The sequence below is a fragment of the Podarcis muralis genome, chromosome 1 (assembly GCF_964188315.1).
Source record: "Podarcis muralis chromosome 1, rPodMur119.hap1.1, whole genome shotgun sequence".
Taxonomy (NCBI): Eukaryota; Metazoa; Chordata; class Lepidosauria; order Squamata; family Lacertidae; genus Podarcis; species Podarcis muralis.
This window is the reverse complement of record NC_135655.1, coordinates 43,623,126-43,643,709: the sequence shown is the minus strand read 5'-3', so window position 1 is coordinate 43,643,709 and position 20,584 is coordinate 43,623,126. Positions and strand designations below refer to the sequence as shown.

Here is a 20,584-nt window from a genome sequence, read left to right as displayed (position 1 = left end):
TTCCCATGCAACCAGCCATGTTGTATAAGACAAACTCTGTGTCTTCTGTGGTGAAAGGAACACACCATTGCAAAACAGGATCATTATACCAAAAGGAATTATATTTCAGGTGATGCAACAGTCAGTGCCGTAAGAAACAATCGTATATGTGCACAGATATGCATATATAATTATCTACACATACTAGACACTACAAATTTCAACATACAGGTAGAAATAATGGAAGCGAAGACTCACTCCCTAATTGGACACCGCTTGCTAATGACATTTGCTTTGCTGTGGGGTTGGAACACTTTGCTCTGAAAAGACAACAAATAACATTTGGCCAACGAGGATCACCAGCATTCGCCACCCATATAAAAAAATCGCTTCCCAGGGTTTCTTCAGTGTGTGTGTGAAGACTGATGATGGGAAGGGAATTGGTGTTTTGAAGTGGTCCATAGCTGTACCTGAGAAGATCACACAAAAATGAACGTTTGATTTCATCTCTGCTCATCGTGTTCCTTGCAAGGTGTATGGATTGGAAGTGTGAGCGTGGGCCGGGGTGCGTAGCTTAACACACCACATTCTGTGTTTGAGGACAAGAGGAAGAAAAGCAAAACTTTAAGTGCCCAAGGCTGCTCTAATACAAGATTTTTACATCAGCTCCTGATTGGCACTCAAGGATGCTTAACATAACATGGCTTTAAAATCCAAAGTGTAGAAGCAGAGGAATCGGGGCAACAAGGGTGGACACCAGGGCCAGTGACCGTATAGACAGTAACAGTCGTTGCGCAGTGAGTCAGGCTGTTAACCAGAAGGTTGATGGTTCAAGCCCTCCCAGAGACAACTGGAGGCAGGATTCCTGCATTGGACTAGATAACCCCCTCCCCGGGGTCCCTTCTAACTCTAACATTCTTCTCTATGATTCTAAGATCTAAAGAGATTGAGTAAATATTCAGAAAGGCAGGGAAAGCTGTGTTTCCCACGCTTCTTAACAGAGGTCAAGGCTCATGATCTTGATTCAGTGTTAGCTGCTCAGGCTCTTTTCATATGAGGCATTGTCTGAGGAGAGCAGAGTGCTGGTGTGGTCCAAGGGGGAGAGCACTGGACAAATGACCTGAGTTCAAATCCCTGTACAGTCATCATCGATTCACTAGGTCCCATTGGGTAAGTCACCAGAGAAGAATAGCAAACATATCCTATATCGCAAAGAAAAAGTGGCAGGTGGCCCAGTCCCTATCCATTGGAAGTCTCTCTCTCCCCCCCACTTAGGATCACTCTTGCCTTTAGGATGCCATATAGGATCCCCCAGGGGCTATTTGGAGGAGATTCCCTAATCATAGTTTTCAGGGCAAACTGTGACCCATCTATGCATCTCATCAGTCTATCTAAAATGGAATGGGTTTTGAGTTCCCCCGACCTTCTGTGCGGCCCCTGAACCCTGAAACACTCTTTAGGTTCTTACATGATTCCCTTAAACAAACTCTATGTTCATTGGGCCCCGGAAACCCTGAAGCCACATGGAGGATTGGGGAACACACAAAACATTTTATTTTATTTTATCAAGGATGATGGCATGGTATCGTAGAGATGGCAACCAAAAACAATCTCTTCCATCATTGGGCATGTAAACTGAAATGGGAGTTCAAGGCTTACAGTTAGTTTTGTGGGGGACTCAAAACCTGTTTCATATGATTGGGGGTGATAGGATAGTCATGTAGAGGGGTTTCAAGCCATCCTGAAAACCATATTCCTGCTCATCAAGCCCTTAAACCAAAATGGAGTTCTGGGGTCACATGATTGCATCACATGATGTGAACACATGGAGGGGTCATAATATATGTTGAAAGCTGTTTAGGATAGTACCTCAAAGTAGCCTATAGGGAGGAATCTTCCATGGCATCCTTAAAGCAAAAGCAATCCTAAGAGGGAGTGGGACTTACAGTGAAAAGGAAGTGGGGCAGCTGTCACCTTTGGTCTGTGATACGAGATATGCACCTCACACATATCTTTTTCACTCATGGACTATAGCATCAAGTAGTGACTTGCAGGTTTGAATATGGTATCACCACAATTAAAATTTCATAATGCAGTTTTCCCCCCATGGAAACAGTTCTGTGTTCACATGAGTCAGCTAATTGAGTAATGAGACATACATTGAAGCATATGCGTGCATGAACCATCTTCTCAGTTTCCTATATGTAAAATGAGAATCAGAATCCGGATAGGTGTTGAATGGGGCCTTGAAGGTCCTGTAGCCAACCCCCGTGGGCAGGGCAGGATATATCAGCTGCTCTTGTTGGGTTGTTCTAAGGATAAACAATATAAATTCTGTAATGCATTTTGCCCACTAGAAATATAATCAGAAGCATACATAAGACTAGGATCCCAGCACTGGCGCATGGCTAAGCCTCCACATTTGTTCCGGCATCCTATCTAAACCTCTGACAACCTTCGATACTATTGTGCACAAAGGCAGAAATGGAGCTTCTTGCTTTTTCCACCTCCCTTGCACGGTCTCCTGTGTCATGAGACAGGATGAGTTAGGCAAGAAATAGCCATGTAGTGCCCAGTTGTCTGTCCAACACTCCTTATAAAAGGTGTGGGACCCAGATGCTCCAATTACCACTTCTGCCCCCGCAGCTAAAGCCAGCTGATCTTTTCTAGTTCCCCAGAGCTCCTGCCCAGTTAAATCTAGGTTGAATGGAAACAGTCTATATCAGAGCCAGCTGAAAATGAGGATGGACACTTAGACTAGGTGTTCTCAGGACAGATCTTGGAAGGACTGGAATCACCACAAAGCAGTGTCACCCACTGCTAACTCAGACAACTGCTCCAGAAGGATATCTTGGTCAATGGTATCGAAAGCCGCAGAGAGGTTGAGGAGACTTTACAGGGACACATTTCCCCTGTCTCTCTCCCCCAAGAGAGGTCATCATACAGCATAACCAAAGCAGTTTCTGTGCCAAAACTGAGCCTAAACCCTACATGAAATGGATCTAGAAAACCAGTTTCCTCCTAGAGCGCCTGGAGCGCAGGGGAGTAGGAAGGGGGGGCAGATCACCCTGGGTGCCCTCGCTGAGGGGGGTGACATTCAGTGCACTGCCTGCCCACCTGTGACTCCCAAGCCTACCCCATCTGTCAGGGTAATGGGGGAGCTGCGCCGCTTTGCTGGCGGCATTTCCCCCTCCCCCTTTGTTTTGACAGCTTGGGGGAGGCTTGGGAGTCGCGGGTGGGTGGTGCACCGAATGTCCACCATGGGCAGCTCGTTCTGCCCCTGGTTGCAGGGCGCGCACACTGCTCCAGGCACTCAAGCAGCTATCCTGCGCCTGGGAGGGCACCCTCCGCGCCGCGCCCCCCTCAGGAGCGCACCTGCCCTGGGCAGAGAGGGCATATGCTCCACCACTGTTGGAGCACACTGGTTCTCTTTTCACAGTGATGGGTAAAGGTAAAGGGACCCCTGGCTATTAGGTCCAGTTGTGGCCAACTCTGGGGTTGCGGCGCTCATCTTGCTTTATTGGCCGAGGGAGCCGACGTACAGCTTCTGGGTCATGTGGCCAGCATGACTAAGCCGCTTCTGGCGAACCAGAGCAGCACATGGAAACGCCGTTTACCTTCCCACCGGAGCGGTACCTGTTTATCTACTTGCATTTTGCCATGCTTTCAAACTGCTAGGTTGGCAGGAGCAGGGACCACGCAACGGGAGCTCACCCCGTCGCGGGGATTCGAACCGCTGACCTTCTGTCAGGCAAGTCCTAGGCTCTGTGGTTTAACCCACAGCGCCACCCGCGTCCCACAGTGATGGGTAGAAGATGTCAAACATGTGGGTGCCAAATGCATATACTTAGATGAATGCAAAAAAGAGGGGGAAATGAAAAAGAGAAGTGCATAAGAATGTGGGAAGTAAAGGGCTGTATTAAAGAGGAAGATGAAGTTAGATGGAGAAGGGCATTTCAGACAAATGTTTCAGTCATGTCTTGCGATCCAGTCACAATAGTTTCCCATGGGTGGAAATGAGATAGCAAAGGGCAGGATTCAACTATCTAGTCTTCCTGGTGGATGCTTGTGAAAGGACTTCCATTAAGACAATGGGGTTTTCTCCCTCTTCTCCCCTGTTCCTCCCTGAAATTGACCCAGGGAAACCCCAGAACAGCAAGCAGGGAGAACTGAAAAGTTTGCACTGACAGAACAATTGCCATAGCGCTACAATGAACTCCTCCCAATGTTACCATGGGTGGGTTCTGCCACCTCATATCTAAATGGGGGGTAGTGTTGCATACTAGAGAGTGGGCGGGGGGGCCTTCAGCTGAGGAAACTGGGGCACAGATTGCTAATCAGACATGGAGCTCACTGAATGGTCTTGGGAAAGACATTTTCTCTCCCCCTGGCCCAAATCCTTAAGTTAAGCACTTGGTTGAGCTATGGAATTTGCCACCACAGCATACAGCAATGGCTGCCAACGTGGACAGCTTTACAAACAGATAAGACACCTTCATGGAGGATAAGGCTATCAAGAACTACTAGTGTCTAGGGACATCATGATGTCTAGGGACTACCTCCAGCTTCAGAAGCACATTGCCTCCAGTTGCCAGATGCTGGAGATCACACGAAGGAGAGTGCCATTGCCCTCATGTCCTGCCTGTGAGCTTCTCATGGGCATCTAGTTGGCTACTGTAGGGGGATGGACAAGGTGGGCCTTCTGTCTGATCCAGCACTGCTCTCCTTAGGTTCTTACTATTAAAAGGGATAATCCCACGTTAAAAGAGGCTAATTCCATGAAGACTGCCCCAAGCTCCTTGGAAGAAGGGCAAACAAAGCCTGGTCAGTTTTCAGCACCAGTTAAATTTGGTTAAATTTGCTAACTTTAGTTAAATTTGCTAATTTGTTCCTTGGTGGAGACTCACTGGATCAGCCTGACTTGTACCGGTGCTCTTTTAACATTCTTTTGGTTTATGTTATTTATGTTTGGATCCTATATATTGCATCCTATCCAGGAATTGTTTTAATGAAGAGTGGGTTGGAAAACTTCTAAATTAATAGAAACAAACAGAATGCATGAACTGGCTTAGAATGTACCCTTCATAGGCTTCTGAGGGAACATGCTTCCTTATTTGGAGAAGTGGGCGGCTGGGACTTTAAACCAGTTGCATCCCACAGCCGTCCTAGTATTGCTGTCACTGGCAAGCAGCCTTCTGGCAGTGAAGTTGTCCCGGGAAAGTGACAGGGTGCCCTTTCATAGTGATGTTTCCAGGCAGGATGCTCGGCGGAGACAGAAGTGCCTCGCTTCCTGGCCTTCAGGCCTGTGCACAATGAGCACTGGGAAAAACCGAGCATCATGGTAGGTGGGTGGGTTTTCGTTGAGGGCCAGTTGACTCGAGTGGGAGCAGCACGGGTCGTCCTGGCCGCCCCGGTCAGCGATGCTGCTGCTGCGGCTCCTCCAGAGGCCTGTCCTGTGAGAGCCATGGATCCGGCACAGGGAGAAGCGGCTGGTGTTGAGGGAGAGCTGCGAATTCCCGCTGCAGCTGTGGAAGGCGTGTCGGGAGAAGATGGAGGAGGTGCTGGAGGCGTGGTGGCAGCGCTCACAGCCCCGCGTGATCTCGCTGTACCTGCACATGGAGTAGCCGTTGCAGACGGGAGAGCTGGTCAGCTCCATGAGCATCGCCTCCGAGTAGCTGGGGATCAGCTGGCGATTGGTGCAGATGTGCCACTCGAGCTCCGTGCTGTCCTGAGTGCTGACCCTGGGGATGCGATATCTGTACAAGGGCTCCTCCGCCCCGGTGGGCACTCTGTACTCCACCCCAAGGAGCTTCTCCACGTGGTAGTGCACATAGGCAGTCCGATACTCTATGAAAACTCTCAGTGGCCACGAGACCATCATCAAAGCAGCCACCCAGAACGTATAGTGGGACACGTACCATGGGAGGTGATCAGGGTCACCGTAGGCCATCATGAGCTCTTTGAAGTCTATGTTCCTGAGCTTCATGCCTTCCCTGACCTCCATGTAGTCATCTAGCCCTTCGATCTCTGTGAAGAAATGAGCCCTCTGCGTCAGGTAAGAGTTCTCGGACTCTGTGTTGGCGAAGCTAAAACATTTGGTGAATTTCAGTCGGGTGGCTGAGAAACATTCCAGGCCCATGAGCTCTTTAGAGATGTCCTTGAACCCACAGTGGGAATAGTCAAACTCGGCTTCAGCCACATGTGTGTTGACTCTCTCATGGTAGACCTGGGTGGTTGTATAAGCATCCCCATTGCGGTACCGAGTCACTTGCCTGGTTCGCCGGACAAAGTGGTAGCTTATGGCCTTCCACCATATGCATGGCGTGGCTTGCTTCATCCTGGCAATTCGGTCATAGACACTTTCCACGTCGGCCTTGTACTGGAGTTCACTTTTGGCGCGGCAGTGCCAGCACTCTACCAAGTAGACGACGTAGAGCATGGCTAGGAACGCTAATGGAATGTAGACATAGCCGTCAGAGCAAGGGCTGTCGTGGTAGATCATGGACTTGCCTTTGAAAGAGCTGTCAAAACTGAGCTTAGTGACTTGTGTGAGTTGGCACCAAGCTACAGCTCCCAGGCAGCCGTACATGAGAATGGAGAGAAGGAGGCATTTCCAGTGGGACTCCCTGCACATGGAAGAGCTCAAAGACTGCTTGACTGGTTGTTGCTAAGAATCAGGCAGCAAAATAGGAGATGGGGGTGGAGAAAGGAAGAGGGGAGAGAAAGAGAGGATTTATTGTGAGATCATTTTAAGTAATTTAATATTTTTTACGGTCGGAGACCAGCTTATAAAACACACTTGGGGGTACAATCCCAGAAGGAAAACGAACATTTAAAACAATGTACAACAATAAATTTTAGATTTATAAATGCGATAAGCGTATAGACACTTAAAACTTTAAGATAAGCTACCGCAGAGAGAGAACCCAGAGTCACCCATGGAACCGAGTTTGGGAATTTTCTTAACAAACTAGTTTGGGTCGGGGGATGGTCTGCGCCTACAGATCTGTACACAGAATCAGACGACCATCCGGGTCATCTTATGATCTTTGCCTAACAGGAAAAGGTCAAATTTTTGCTTTTCTAGGAGGTCAGCACGCCTCACCAGCAGGGGATCAATGGTCTCACTACGTGCATCTTCATAAAAAGGACAACTAAAGAACAAGTGCTCTGGGCTTCCTATATCCCCCAATTAACAGGCGCAAAGTCTCTGAGCATATGGGATTTTTTAAAAGGATCCTTCCAGGACTGGCGAGGGCAGAGCTGAGCTTCTGGAGAGTGTAAAAGCCCTTCTTGCATTTTTGGATACGAGAAAGAAGAGAGATGCTGCCAGTACGGCTATCTCTCTGTTGATTGCTCCAATTTTATAGTCGGGGCACCTTGAGCAGTCCTGTTGTCTCTCGGTGTCTATGATTCTTTGCCTGTCTGTAGCTTTTGCCTGGCCCAACCCCAGACTTAGAAGGGCTTGAGGGGCAAAACCCAGTTTCTGAAGGGTGTTCAGGACTGCTATTTTAAGTATTAGATGCAATCTTTTAAATTTCCTTTTTTTAAAAAAAGTGTATCTGGTGTGCTGGGGGAACAGCTCTTTAACCCTCTTTAATTGAGCAAACCTAAATTTATTCGGTGTGCACATGAATCCTTCACACAAAATGCTGACTATTTGCAGGCACCCTGATACAAGCTGGATGCAAGGCTTGACCCTCGCTGAGTGGATTTCTGCCTCTTGGGCCAGCTCCTGGTCATTAGGCTTGTGTGATACACCCACACACCAAAGAATAAAATGCTTCCCAGTCCTAGTCCCATTCACCCCAGTTTGACAAATTTATTCCTAGCTACCTTTATTGTACGTATTGCTGCTTTTCCCAGAAACGAAATGAAACCGAATTTGGTAAAAACAAAAAAAAACCACCCCTGCCTAGCATCAGAATGTGCAGCTGAAGAGAAGTTTGCATAACGGTTGCTACATACTGTTATCTATTTGCAACAAATGAATCGACCACTCCCGAACCTTACAAAAAGCTTTCCAAGAGCAACTCATTTGAAGTTAATAAATATGCTAATGGAAACATGCTAATCACTTGCACTTGCATCAGTCATCGTTTGTTTACTGCTTATGGTGTGAAAACTTCTGATGCAGGACTTGTTTCAGGTGGATTATATAAATTGCTCTTGTAGTTATTATATTTACGAACCTTTCAGAGGCTGCAGATTTAGAACTGGAATTTCTAGTACCTTTGCCACATGCATATTACCACACAGGCAAATGAGCAGAAAATCTGGCATGAATGATTTATTTCGTTTTTCAAAATATATTCAGCCCAGCTGCATTGCTGCTCATTCTAAGATACACCTGTTAAGGCTTAAAGTGTTCATTCATTTGCAGCTCATTAAGCATTGGCCACCTCATGAGAGGAGAAGACTCCCTGGAAAAGACCCTGATGTAGGGAAAGATTGAGGGCACAAGGAGAAGGGGACAGAGGACGAGATGGTTGGACACTGTTCTCAAAGCTACAAACAGTAGTTTGACCAAACTGTGGGAGGCAGTGGAAGACAGGAGTGCCTGGCGTGCTCTGGTCCACGGGGTCATGAAAGTCGGACACAACTAAATGACTAAACAACAACAAAGCGTTGGAATCCCAAATTAATTGCATGACCCTGGCCACCAGACATTTTATAGGGTTTCAAAAGCTCTGTCAGTGACTGAAGCCCAGAATCTAGTTCACAACACCTGTTATTAGCCCTCGTACACACTCTTTGCAGCCATAAATGAGGTGCTGAAGAGTAAATACCAGCAGATTTAATAACCTTTGATACTTCTAGATCAGGGATAACTGGCTTCTAGCCAGTCAGTAGTGCTGTTTTGCCAGATCTTCATGGGATCTCTATTGTATTGTGCATGAGAGGATGAATCCTTTTATTGAAATTAGCTGAGCTTGTCTGGTTTCATAGAATGTTCAGATGCAGAACACTTTGTACTCCTGTGATGGAGTGAAAGATTGTCAGTTTGGCTGACACTAAACCTCATTCAGCTTCAGCATGACCAGTAAGATTGAGAAGAGATCTTGAGACATGGGAAAGCTAAGGGACAGGGAAGTCAGGGGCAAAGAGATTGAAGGATCCCCAGTCCTGATAGCCCTGAATGTTGAAGACAGTTGCAGACTTTATCTAGCCTGCTTAAAGCTGAGTGTGTGGTTCCCAGGATGGATGAGAAAGGCATTCTTGATCTTTCTCTAGTGATATAAAGTGACAGTCTGGAAGGACTGTGATTTTCAAGCATGTTTTATGATTACAGTATCCACCCATTTCTCAGAGAACTCCCAACAGGTATTCCATTAAAACCAGACAAAATTGTAGTTACTTTTGATCTCATGACTTTGATTGCTACATACTGTTCCAAGCTAACCTAACATCATTCCAATTTACCTGATACTCTCCCCCCCCCCCCCACAAGATATCAGTGCCTGAGAGCAGTGATTTCACATGCATAGATTTGTATTAAGCTCTGCAGGAACTTTGAAGGCTGCTTCCTGAAATCAGATCTATGCATCATGTAGAATAAGGCAGTGAAATTCTGGACTCTCCTAATTTAAAGTCTCAGCAAGTAGAGTCTTTTGGTTTGGAGATTTGGGGTTCTTTGGAGTACAAACTGGGTGAATTCCACTCTTCAGCACCCTTCAGCAGATACCCAGTATGGTACCCTACAGATGTTGTTGGATTCCAGCACTATCAGCCTGAGCCAGTGTGCCAGTGATCAGGGATGATGGGAATTGTAGTTCAGAAACAGCAAACCAGCACCATCTTGGCTCCTCCTGCCCTACAGTATAACCCTTCAGATCAGCAACCAGCCCCCTTCCTCAGCCTCATCAGGGGTTTGTCTCAGTCATTCTTATTAAGCCATCTAGGATCTGCCTCTGGTGCTCGTAGGCATCATCTTCTCAGGGTCCATAAATACCTGGTTGGGAGGCTTGGGAGTGGCTCAGCACACCTAAGAAACCAAACTGTGAGCCTCTGCCATAAGCAAAATAAAACAGCTTTAGGGAGGATTTTCCCACAGCACCTGGACAAATGTTGTGTTTATTGCTTGTTACTGGGTGTGCCAACAAGTTGTTCTTTGCTGCTGGACAAGTTTTCAGAGATCATTAGGCAATCTCTTCTTCTGTAAGCTGAACAGGGATGTTCCTTGCCTTTAATCTAAAATGAAAAGAAGGAGCCTGCACACACTCAATGCCTTTGCAGTTTTATAAATGGAAAGGCATTTGTTTATTCCTGCCCAAAGACTGTACCTATCTCATTCCCACCACTTTCCTTGCAAAAATCATTCTCTCTCTCTCTCTCTCTCTCTCTCTCTCTCTCTCTCTGCCTTTTTAGCTCTTGCAAGACATCTGCTTCCATTTCATTAAACTGAGATACCAGATAGACCAGAAAAAGAAGGCTGTGCATGGCAGGCTGGCATTCTAGGGAACCAGGGCAGTGTGGCAGATGGAGTGTTGGTTGTGAACCAGGAAACCTTGGATTTAATGCTGTGTTCAGCCATTAAACAAACTTGGTGGGTCTTCTTGAGCAAGTCACCATCTCTCAACTATCAAAGGAGGTTGTTGTGAAGGTAAAACAGGAATGCTTAATGTACAGGACTCTAAACTCCTCAGAGAAGGGGTGAGCAAGTGGCCCTTCAGATGTTACTGTGCCCCAACTCCCATCAACCCTAGCCAGCACGGCTAATGGGCACAGCTGATGGGAGCTGTAGTCCAATGCATGTCAAGGGTCATGGGTTCACCCCTGCCTTAGAGGAGAGTTGGGGTAAATATGAGATAGATAAAAACTCTCTTTGTGATGCCCAGACTCTGTGAATGGGCACAGCTCTACCAACTGACTCAATCTGAACACCCACATTTTTGGTCGCTGCCCAAAACTGCAGCAGCAGAACTTTGATGCACACTTGCAATCCACCCAGGCTTTCTGAAAAGGAAATTGGAGAGAGGAGAAAAGAAGCTATACTTTTAAAGAAACTGGCTGCAATCCCTTCACAGAGTTCGCTGGCTGAAATTAATGCTAAAGCTAGTAGGATTTCGATAGTCTCAAAGTACATCCCTATATGCCTCACCCATTAGAAAGAAATCCTGGTTCCCGCTGAATGTAGACGCAACAGAGACCTGCAGCCAATAATGCAGGCTCAAGTGCACCTAACTCTTTATTAAATTGTTGCCCGTGTCAGTCCTTAACTAAGCTGTGTACACATTAGTGGCTTAAAACACAGCTATCATTCTTTTCTTAATTTGATTTGAAGCTGGTTGGGGGGAAAGTGCATCAAAATGCAATATTTCATAAGAAACAACAGGTTAGATGTGGATTGTGGCTAATTTGTGTACGTATATCACTTCCCAAACCAGGAATGGGAGCGCACTGGATACATAGTAAATAGGAGCATGTATACAGTCGTGTACAAGGACTTGGAAGTAAGTTCAATTGTGCTTATTCCCAAGAAAAAGGGTAAAGGGACCCCTGACCATTAGGTCCAGTCGTGGACGACTCTGGGGTTGCGGCGCTCATCTTGCTTTATTGGCCGAGGGAGCCGGCGTACAGCTTCCGGGTCATGTGGCCAGCATGACTAAGCTGCTTCTGACAAACCAGAGCAGTGCACGGAAATGCCATTTACCTTCCTGCTGGAGCGGTACCTATTTATCTACTTGCACTTTGATGTGCTTTCGAACTGCTACATTGGCAGGAGCAGGGACCGATCAACAGGAGCTCACCCCGTCGCAGGGATTCAAACTGCCGACCTTCTGATTGGCAAGTCCTAGGCTCTGTGGTTTAACCCACAGCACCACCCGCATCCCTTATTCCCAGGTAAATGACTACAAATGTTTGAAGTCTTACCCAGCACTCATAGCATGTCCTAAGAAAAGCCACTGCCTCTCAACTTCCTTCCGCAAAATCAAAGTAAGAATACTGTCAATATGGATTATAGAGAGGGGATATGTAGTGCTTTAGAAGATGGCTGCATTTGTATGGAGCCTTATTAATAGGTAGCTTCCTTGGGTAATGAAAGGATAGCCACTAATTTTCGGTCCTGCTTCCAAAGATTTTGCATATTCTGACTAATGGGCCATCAGAAGGCAAACACTCCAGAGCAAACAGATATAGAGGAATGATAATAACACTAGAGAGGAGTATGAACTAAGTGGATCAATCTTCAAGCACTACAATCAGGGATATGGGGTGTGTGTGTGAGAGAGAGTGAATCAGTGTTTGTTCAGAAATATAAACCTAGAATGAGGCAGCTATAAAAACGCAATCAAGATTTTGCTATTAATAGTAGAGTGATGCTAAAAGAAAGCTGCCTCCTTGCATTTCTTCTGTAACAAATGGACCAGCTACCACCTCTTGTCCTGGCTGTTTGGCCACCGGGAAGCAATGATTGCCATCCAGCTCCAAACACACACACACACACACACACACACACACACACACACACACGGGAAGACCATTTCAGGCATCAAATGCGGGTGGGCAAAGAGATGTTAGTAAGGAGGGAGGGAGAGAGACTCAGATAAGGATCAATGTCCTGTGCTTGAATACACTTAAGACTAAATTGAAAAACAGCAGTGTGCTTTAAGTTGGGATCTATTTTCTGTTTCAAGCTCCACAGTAACTACAGCTCTATCACCAATACAAAACAAACAGCCACTTCTTCATATCTTTCACTGCATGGGCAGCCAACGTGGTGCCTTTGAAATGTTGTTGGACTATGTCTCCAACCATCCCTGTCCAGTGGGCATGCTGGCTGGGGCTGTTGGGAACTGGAGTCCAATGACATCTGGAGGGCCATAGTTTCCCCCCATCTCTGTGTCCTGTAGTGGGTGTTACATTTATCAGATGCAATAGAGTATAGAAAAGTAATGTTTCCTTCTGAGAACAGGAGGTGCCATAAGATATTTACAATATTCAGTGAATGAAAGGATGTTGTCAACAAAACCTTGTTGTATTCATAATGCTGAAATGTTTTCTATATGTTGTTATATTTGCTATTATTTTGTTGCTTTATTGTGTTATTATGAAATTGTTGTTGTAATGGTTGATTTGTTGTTTTCTTTCTTGTAAGCTGCTTTGAGCATGATTCTTTTTGTGAAAATGTGGCATGAAAATTGTGGGATAAGCAGTCTCATATAACCAACATGCTTAAGTCTAATTAATGCATGAAGGGGTTAATACCATAGAATAAGCTGTACTGCCAGGCTTAGTTATGTCACTTCCCTTATAGTTTTACTACCTGTGCAACTTTTCTGACTGATGTATAGAAAAGCACATGAACCAGACCTTTGAAGAGTTTATAAGTAAACCAATGTTAAACTTACCAAACGTGGTCCTTTCCTATGCTGAGGGAAGAGGGAAATTTTTGGAACACACTTGGAAGGGTACATTTTAAATGTCTAGCAGCCTATATTTCCATACTTTGCTTTGCTGGGGTTCTCTCACCAAAGAGTACTTGCCCCAAACTTGGATCTTGACATCTAGAAATTATTCTTTCTATATGTATATGTTGTGATCCAACACGAATAAACTAATGAATGAATGAATGAATAATGGAGAGCAACCAAGGTAATGGGGAACATATGGGGGAAATGGGTCTTGTTCTTGAAATTGAGCTTATATTTGGATTTTCCAGTATTATTTATTTATGATGCATATTTATAGCCCACCTTTTATCAGAGGATAACTCTGAGCGGAGGCCAGGAGTGAGGAGGACAGCTGAAGGGAAACCTTTTAGGCATTCAATCTAAAAAATAATTAAACTGAAACACTAACAGTACTAAAATGGCAATCAGATCCCCAGGAAACTGACTAATCCTTGTGAGCAGATTTCTGTATTTTGGCAGGCAAGAACAATACAAACACAATACAAAGGCAGGTGTTTGGGTAGTATAGCTTTTTTTGTTCGCTGCTAATATCAAGATTCATAATTAAGTGTGGAAGAGACAAGCTTTCAAACTGGCAGTCAGTATTTTTAGACATTGGAGACCAAGCAAACATTTCTGTGCTTTTTAAATTATAGGAAGTACGCTTACATCATGTCTCCATATTGGCAACAGGAGGCAGGCCGAGCTAATTTAAAACTTCCATTTTTATATTTGCAGTATCATGAGTATGATCTTGCCCAACAGAATAGATTTCACTAATACACATCCTTGGCTCCTTGAAGCTCCCTCTCTTTCATTTAAAAAGATTAACTAATTTGATTCTGCAGCTCCCATGTTTATATTGAAATGTAAGTGGCAAGTTAAAAGCAGCCCTGGACTACAGCCATTTAATACTGCAGGGATAAGTGAGCAAAATAAATAACATGTTCCAAAGAGCTGCGGGCTGAGCTGGTGTTTATGCTCAGGGGTTCCACCCCTTTCCATTAGTCCTCCTCCTTCTGTAGCCTGACATTCCTCCTTACAATTCCAGAAAACCAGGAGTCTTCCAATGTGAACTCCAATGACATCTAAGGAGACAATGTCAAAATGGGTCCAAAATGGATGGGCATACAGGGTCCACTGGGAAATAACCTGTTTGAATAATGGGGCTCATTTAAATTGTCAGTAAGCCAGACATGTACCTCGTTGAGGAGGAGAGTGTGTGCAATGGAGGCTCTGGTATCACAAAGGAACATGGAATTGTAGAGTTGGAAGGGTTATTTAGTCCAACCCCCTGCAATGCAGGAATCTCAACTAAAGCATTCTTGACAGGATCCAACCTCTGCTTAAAAACCTCCAAGGAAGGAGAGTCCACCACCTCCCAAGGGAGTCCATTTCACTGCCTAACAGCTCTTATCATCAGAAAGTTCTTCCTGATGTTTAGTCAGAATCTCCTTTCTTGTCACTTTGAGTCACTGGGTTGTGTCCTACCCTCTGGAGCAACAGAAAACAAGCTCGCTCCATGTCTTCCATGTGACAGACCTTTGGATATTTGAAGATGGCTATCTGAAACCCAGGGGGGCAAGTAGCAGTGTTCTTCCAGATCATCTCAGGTGCAGCCCCACCTGCCAGAGATGCTGAAGGGCCTTCCAAAGAAGCCATGAGGAGCACAAGGGCGCAGGCTCCGAGGGCAAGTATGGTCACTTCAGAGAGGCCCTCCCTGGGAAAGGCAGAGCTTAGTTGGGTCTGCACAAGAACGGAAGAGCTTAATCCATCTCTATCTTTGGGGCCAGTTGCCAGCATTACAGCTGGCATTACAGCCCATGCCCAAGGAAACATGCTTCTTTAACAGATGGATTGAAGCCATCCTTTTAGCAGGATCTGTCTCCCAAAAACTTTGCCTTACACTGTAGGCTACTGACCACAGCCAGAACCGGACAACTAGACTTAATCCAGAGATTCAGTCACTAGCACTTACAGCTAGTGCGGAAAGGAATGTTTCACTTTCAAAATTTTGTGAATTCCCCAACCCAAAGAGGGCAAACCGAAATGTGATAGGAAGGGGCAGCCTTATGTTTTCCCCAGTGTAAAATGGAAGGCTTGTGGTGATCACATTTGAGAACTGAAATTAGAACAGGGGCATGTGTTTGCATTTACAAAGTCAGATTTAGCTTTTTAAGTTTATTTTAGTGCTTCTCATGATAACATGTAGTATTCACATATCACTTTTAGCTTTTTTTTTAATGGCCACATACAATGTCTCAAAATCAACAAAAGTCTTGTGGCACTGTAAAGACCAAGACATTTTATTACCGCATGAGCTTTCATGGAATAGAGTTCACTGCATCAAATGCAGGGGAAATGATCCTCGCTTGTCAGTTTAAACAAGAATCCTGGGGCATGTTGCTCAATTTGCACAGGGGTATAAAGCAGAGACAATGTAAATATTGGAGTGAAAATGACAACAGAATGCAAAAGTATAGTCCGTGACAATTTGGTTAGAGCTCAAATATATGCAAAACGGCAATTCACATCCGTAATTGGTGATTTCTCACCAGTGCCAAGATGATTGTCTTAAGTGACAATACAGCTAGAACTTAAATATATGCAAAAATGAGCACAGTGACCCTTCCACAGCAGCAGTGATTGGTGATAACAGCACTTCTGGGTAAATTTATTGTTTTTGCTCGAACAGACTAACATGGCAACCCCTTTGGAGACTGATATTGCCTCAATATTCCTTACAACAACTCTCTGAAATAAGCGAATATCCTTATCTTCTCTTTATTACAAATGGGAGGCTGCTACTGAAAGATAACAGCTTACTTAAGGCAATCCAGAGGCTCATAGCTTAAGTGAGATTTGAGCTAAGCATTTCCTAACTCTGTTAATCTTTGCACTACACTAGCTCTCCAAAGTTTCATAATTTACAGCCACTAGTTTAACAGAAGTAGGTTCTGGAAGGGACATAAAAGGCATGTGTGAATTTATGTCCTAAGGATTTCCCCTTTATTTGGGATTGCTCAGGGTTATTAAAAAGCTTTGGCCTAGATGTACATGAACGTAGACTTGCTATTTGGATACTATTCTTTAGGAGGGAATGAACACTCTGTAAAATGAAAATGATTGCATGGAAGAAATAATAGTTCAAAATATTCCTATGGTGATATTGATCAGATGTTATTAGCTCACACAGATTTAAGAGGTGGTGAAACTGATGGCTGCTGCTCTGAGCAAGGTGCCAATGTGATAGCCCCATGAGTCTCTTCCAATGCTCATCATGTCTTAAGGCTACAAGGCCAGGTCTGAGTGTGAGAAATTCAGCTGCTCAAGTTATGTCAGTGGTGACAGATCTGCCATTTAGCAGTAGCATGGCAAATGATGCCTGTCCATACGTCCATATTCCAGAAATTTCCACTGAACTCATTGAATAAGACTAACGTGTTATGTTTTAATAATATATTTTTGGATATTATGAAACATAAAGCTGACGTGCTCATTTGAGAAACTTTGCCCTTCCATTTGTCACAAAAGTCATGCTTGATAGGAATATCATAGCATATTAATGATATATTTACTTTGAGCCCTACCTAGCCAAAGTTATTCACACCCAAGTCCCATTGATTTCAAATGTGATAGTTGGTCATGGATGGCACTATCTCTAGATCAAATCAAATTTCACAGCGATAGCCATGCTAGTCGGTTGCCGTGAAAACAACCAAGAGCCTCATGTCACCTTAAAAACTAACCCATTTATTGTGGCACAAAGTTTCATGAGAGATGCACAGTGAAGTGGGTTATGTCATAACTGAATTCAATGGAACAACAAAGTGCTTAACTTCGTGCCCCAGATATTATTTTATTTTCTTATGCTGATGTTCATAACGTTTTGTATCACATATGTTTGTATGATCTTTTAATTACGTTGCTGCAGGCTAGTTTGTTTTTAATTGTAAAACCGAGTGGGTTTTTGTGTGCGTAAAAGATTAAAATAGTAAGATATTTCTGCAATGGTGTAAAATCAGAAACAGTTCTTTATATATTGTCTAATATTAACATTTAAAAAATATATTATAATATAAAACAACCAAAGCACCAAACATACAACCATTGCTCATTATTTAGGCTTTGTTGACATGGTTGACACTCTACAGAAAGACACACACACACAAACGCACAAATCTTTGCAGACTGCTTTATGACCCTGATGGAGAAAAGTGATTTGTTGAGGTCAATCCACTAGACTGCAGCAGTGCATTTTGGAAACTCAGCTGTATCAATCCCACCCAGACAGCAGCAGAACCCTGGTTTTGACTTTCTTATAAGAGAAAAGCAGAGGTTTGTGTATGGAACGCAAAAAGCCCCTTAATTACTAGGATGTGCCTTTGATGTTTGTGCAGGACATTCGATGGTGCGGGATGATTTCATACAAGGAAGGAGGGAGAGAAACCCAAGCTTCAGTCTTCGGAGCTCCTTAAACCTGGATTATGGTGGAGTATATTCAGGGTTTACTCCAATTCCAGAACCTCGGAGAGCTCCCTGCCCTTGCATATTCGTCGCTTGATCGCTTTTGACTTGCTGGAACCTTCATTCCAGCTGGCTGCTTACTGCCCCAGCTGAGCATCCGCAAGAAAGAAGTCTACACCACAACTTATCTCCCTCTCCCGCTCTCCAAACCTCCTAAATTTCAAGGGGGTGGGTAGAGGTGGAATACGAAAACGGTTCTTGTCATTTAGTGGTGCGGCTTTTCCTGACCCGGTTCTTTTTGCGGCAATTTTGCTTGACTTTCACCAACCCGGAATCTGAAAGCACCCTGGTCCCGGGCTTTGACCCAGAGCTCATCCCTCCGATACCACACTAGAGTTGAGTGAGTCTTCAAAATGCACAGCTCCACTCTCGCCCTCCAACTTGTGTGTGTTTGTGTCCCCGCATGCATATAACACTGCGTGTCCGCTTGTATACAGATACTCAATCACACGACTCCCCCCTTCAAAATTACACACACACCAACAACCAACAACAACAACAACCACCCAGGCTCCCCTTTGTCCTTGTCCTCCCCTTTGTCCTCACCTCCTCGCCAGCCGCTGTAGCTGCAGCTCCTGCTTCTTCTGGAGTATTTGCGCTTGTTCCAGCGGCTGGCTCTGGCTCCCCCTCCGAAGACATGCTTTGCCATTACAGATCTCGCTGCCCTACTCGCGCGTCTCGATAGAAGCCAACAGGACCGGAAAGTTCCTCCTCCCCCGGGAGCCAGCGAGCAGTCTGGCGGGCCGGGCCGGAGAGCAGGTGCGGGCCGGGTGGCCCCTACCGGACTCTGCCCCGGGACTGCCGCAGATCGCTGTCCATGGTGCTGAACGATCGCCTGGGCGGCCAGCCTCCCAGAGCGGGAACCAATCCGGGCATAGAAAGAGAGGCACCGGCGCGTTGCGTGGTCCCCTTCCAGGGCAGCCTCGGCGCTTCGGGCTCGGGGGCTCCCGCTGCCGTGACCATCGCCTGTCTGGCAGGTCGGCAAACAACACTGCGGCTGCTCGTTAACTTCGAGGCGGGCAGCGGTGGGGAGGGGGGGTGAAGACGCGGAAGGCGCCTCTGGCGAGAGGCTGGCGAGGATGCCTGGCCCAGGGAGACGGGTCCCCCCCCCCTCTCGCCGGGGACGGTGCAGCCTCAACCTTTGCGGTCCCCAACTCTGCAGTGGAGCCACTGGGCTGCCAACTTCGGGCTTCCCTTTGCCTGTGGGTTTCTCTCTTTCTCTCTCTCTCCCACTTGGCATTCCCGAGGCTGGCCGTAGGAAAGCAAGATCTCCCCGAGAGCGATTCTCCTGCAGATCTCCGGGGAGCTGACGGCATCTGCCCAGTGCCCAGCTGGCAGCAGGGTGGGACGGAAACCTGACTCCTCTTCTCTAGCCAGCTAGAGAGCGGATACCCCAGCCAGAGCCATCCCAGAAGCCGAAGACACCATTCAGATCCCCCCTGCCAGGACTAGAAGCCACAAGAGGCCTCTCCTGCTCTTCGCCTCCTCTGCCGAGAGCCAAGTCAGAGGTGCTTTTGCTTCGCGGGAAGTTATGTGTGATCCCCATTCAACACTTTGGGATCTCGGGCATCATCTAAGAGTAGAACTCTCCCATAACTGGGTCTGCCTTCTGCTCGGGTAACTTGTGGCTAGTTCCCTTCTGATCCCACTGATCCTATGATCCTTCAGTAGGGATGTTGTCCTTCATCTCCTAACAGTAGCAATGTGATCCTGGATCTCTCTGTCTCTCTTTGGGTGGGTGTGGTGGTTTTAATTTTGACACTGTTTACTTACAGCAGTGGTTTTCAACCAGTATGCCGTGGCACCCTGGGGTGCCTTGAATGATGGAGGACTCCCAGGAGGACTCCCAAGGAGAGGGGAAAGACAGAGGGAACGCTCCACAAGGGAGGGTGTTTGAAAAAAAGGTGAGAGGCTGCCAGCTCTGCAGCCAAGGGGTGACATAACTGGGCTCCTGAGCCCCACAGGGGTGTGGCAGAAAGAATGTCATTGGTCAAGAAAGCCGTGGACCCAAAAAGGTTGAAAACCTCTGAATTACAGTGTTGTACTGAGGGTGGCATTTAACTAACTTCTGCTCAGAGTAGACCCATTGAAAATAATGAACATGACTAAGTTACAACCCTTAAGTTTCAGTGGAGGAGCACTTAGTTGAATACCCCTCCTGAGGTGGTGTTGTGGTTAGGGAGCTGGACTAGCCACCTGGAAGACTAGGGTTCAAATCCCCATTCATCCATGAAGCTCACTGGGTGACCTTGGCCCAGTCAGTAGGTCTCAGCCTAACTTACCTCACAGAGTTGTTGTGAGGATAGAACAGGGAGGAGAAGAAGCATCTTGAACTCCTTGGAGGAAAAGGTGGGATATAAATGGAATATTCAAAAAAAGTGGTATAAAATATTTAATTAAATACATAAATTATGCTGCTGCCATCCCCTCACCCCAAGGCATCCCTCTTCTGTTATTTAGCAAAGGGGCTAGGACACCAAAGCGAAACGAAACAGCCCCCTCCCCAGTTTCTGTTTCTGTCTGCCTCTCGTCCAGGAACGCTTGTACCATTTGTTAGTCTTTAAAGTGCCACAAGACTTTTTGTTGTTTTAGCTGCAAGTGACAAAAGCCACACTCACACCATACGTTTAAAGAGCTACGATTCCACTTTAAACAATCATGGCTTTCCCCAAAGAATCCTGGGA

General features: G+C 45.9%; 1 protein-coding gene across 1 annotated transcript; it reads right to left on the bottom strand.

The window, feature by feature from the left end:
- Nucleotides 1–5,110: 5,110 nt before the first annotated feature.
- Nucleotides 5,111–19,371, bottom strand: LOC114584982 (transmembrane protein 151B-like). The gene is made up of 2 exons (XM_028707235.2): nucleotides 18,447–19,371; nucleotides 5,111–6,646 (listed from the first exon to the last, which is right to left on the bottom strand). The coding sequence occupies exons 1-2, from the start codon at nucleotides 18,537–18,539 to the stop codon at nucleotides 5,216–5,218; spliced, it is 1,524 nt and encodes a 507-aa protein (XP_028563068.2). The 5' UTR covers nucleotides 18,540–19,371; the 3' UTR covers nucleotides 5,111–5,215.
- Nucleotides 19,372–20,584: the final 1,213 nt, after the last annotated feature.

Coding starts and splice junctions, on each gene's coding strand:
- LOC114584982 (XM_028707235.2), bottom strand. CDS start 18,539: ATGTCTTCGGAGGGGGAGCCAGAGCCAGCCGCTGGAACAAGCGCAAAT. Junction 6,647..18,446: donor CTACAGCGGCTGGCGAGGAG/GTGAGGACAAAG, acceptor CCTGATTCTTAG/CAACAACCAGTCAAGCAGTC.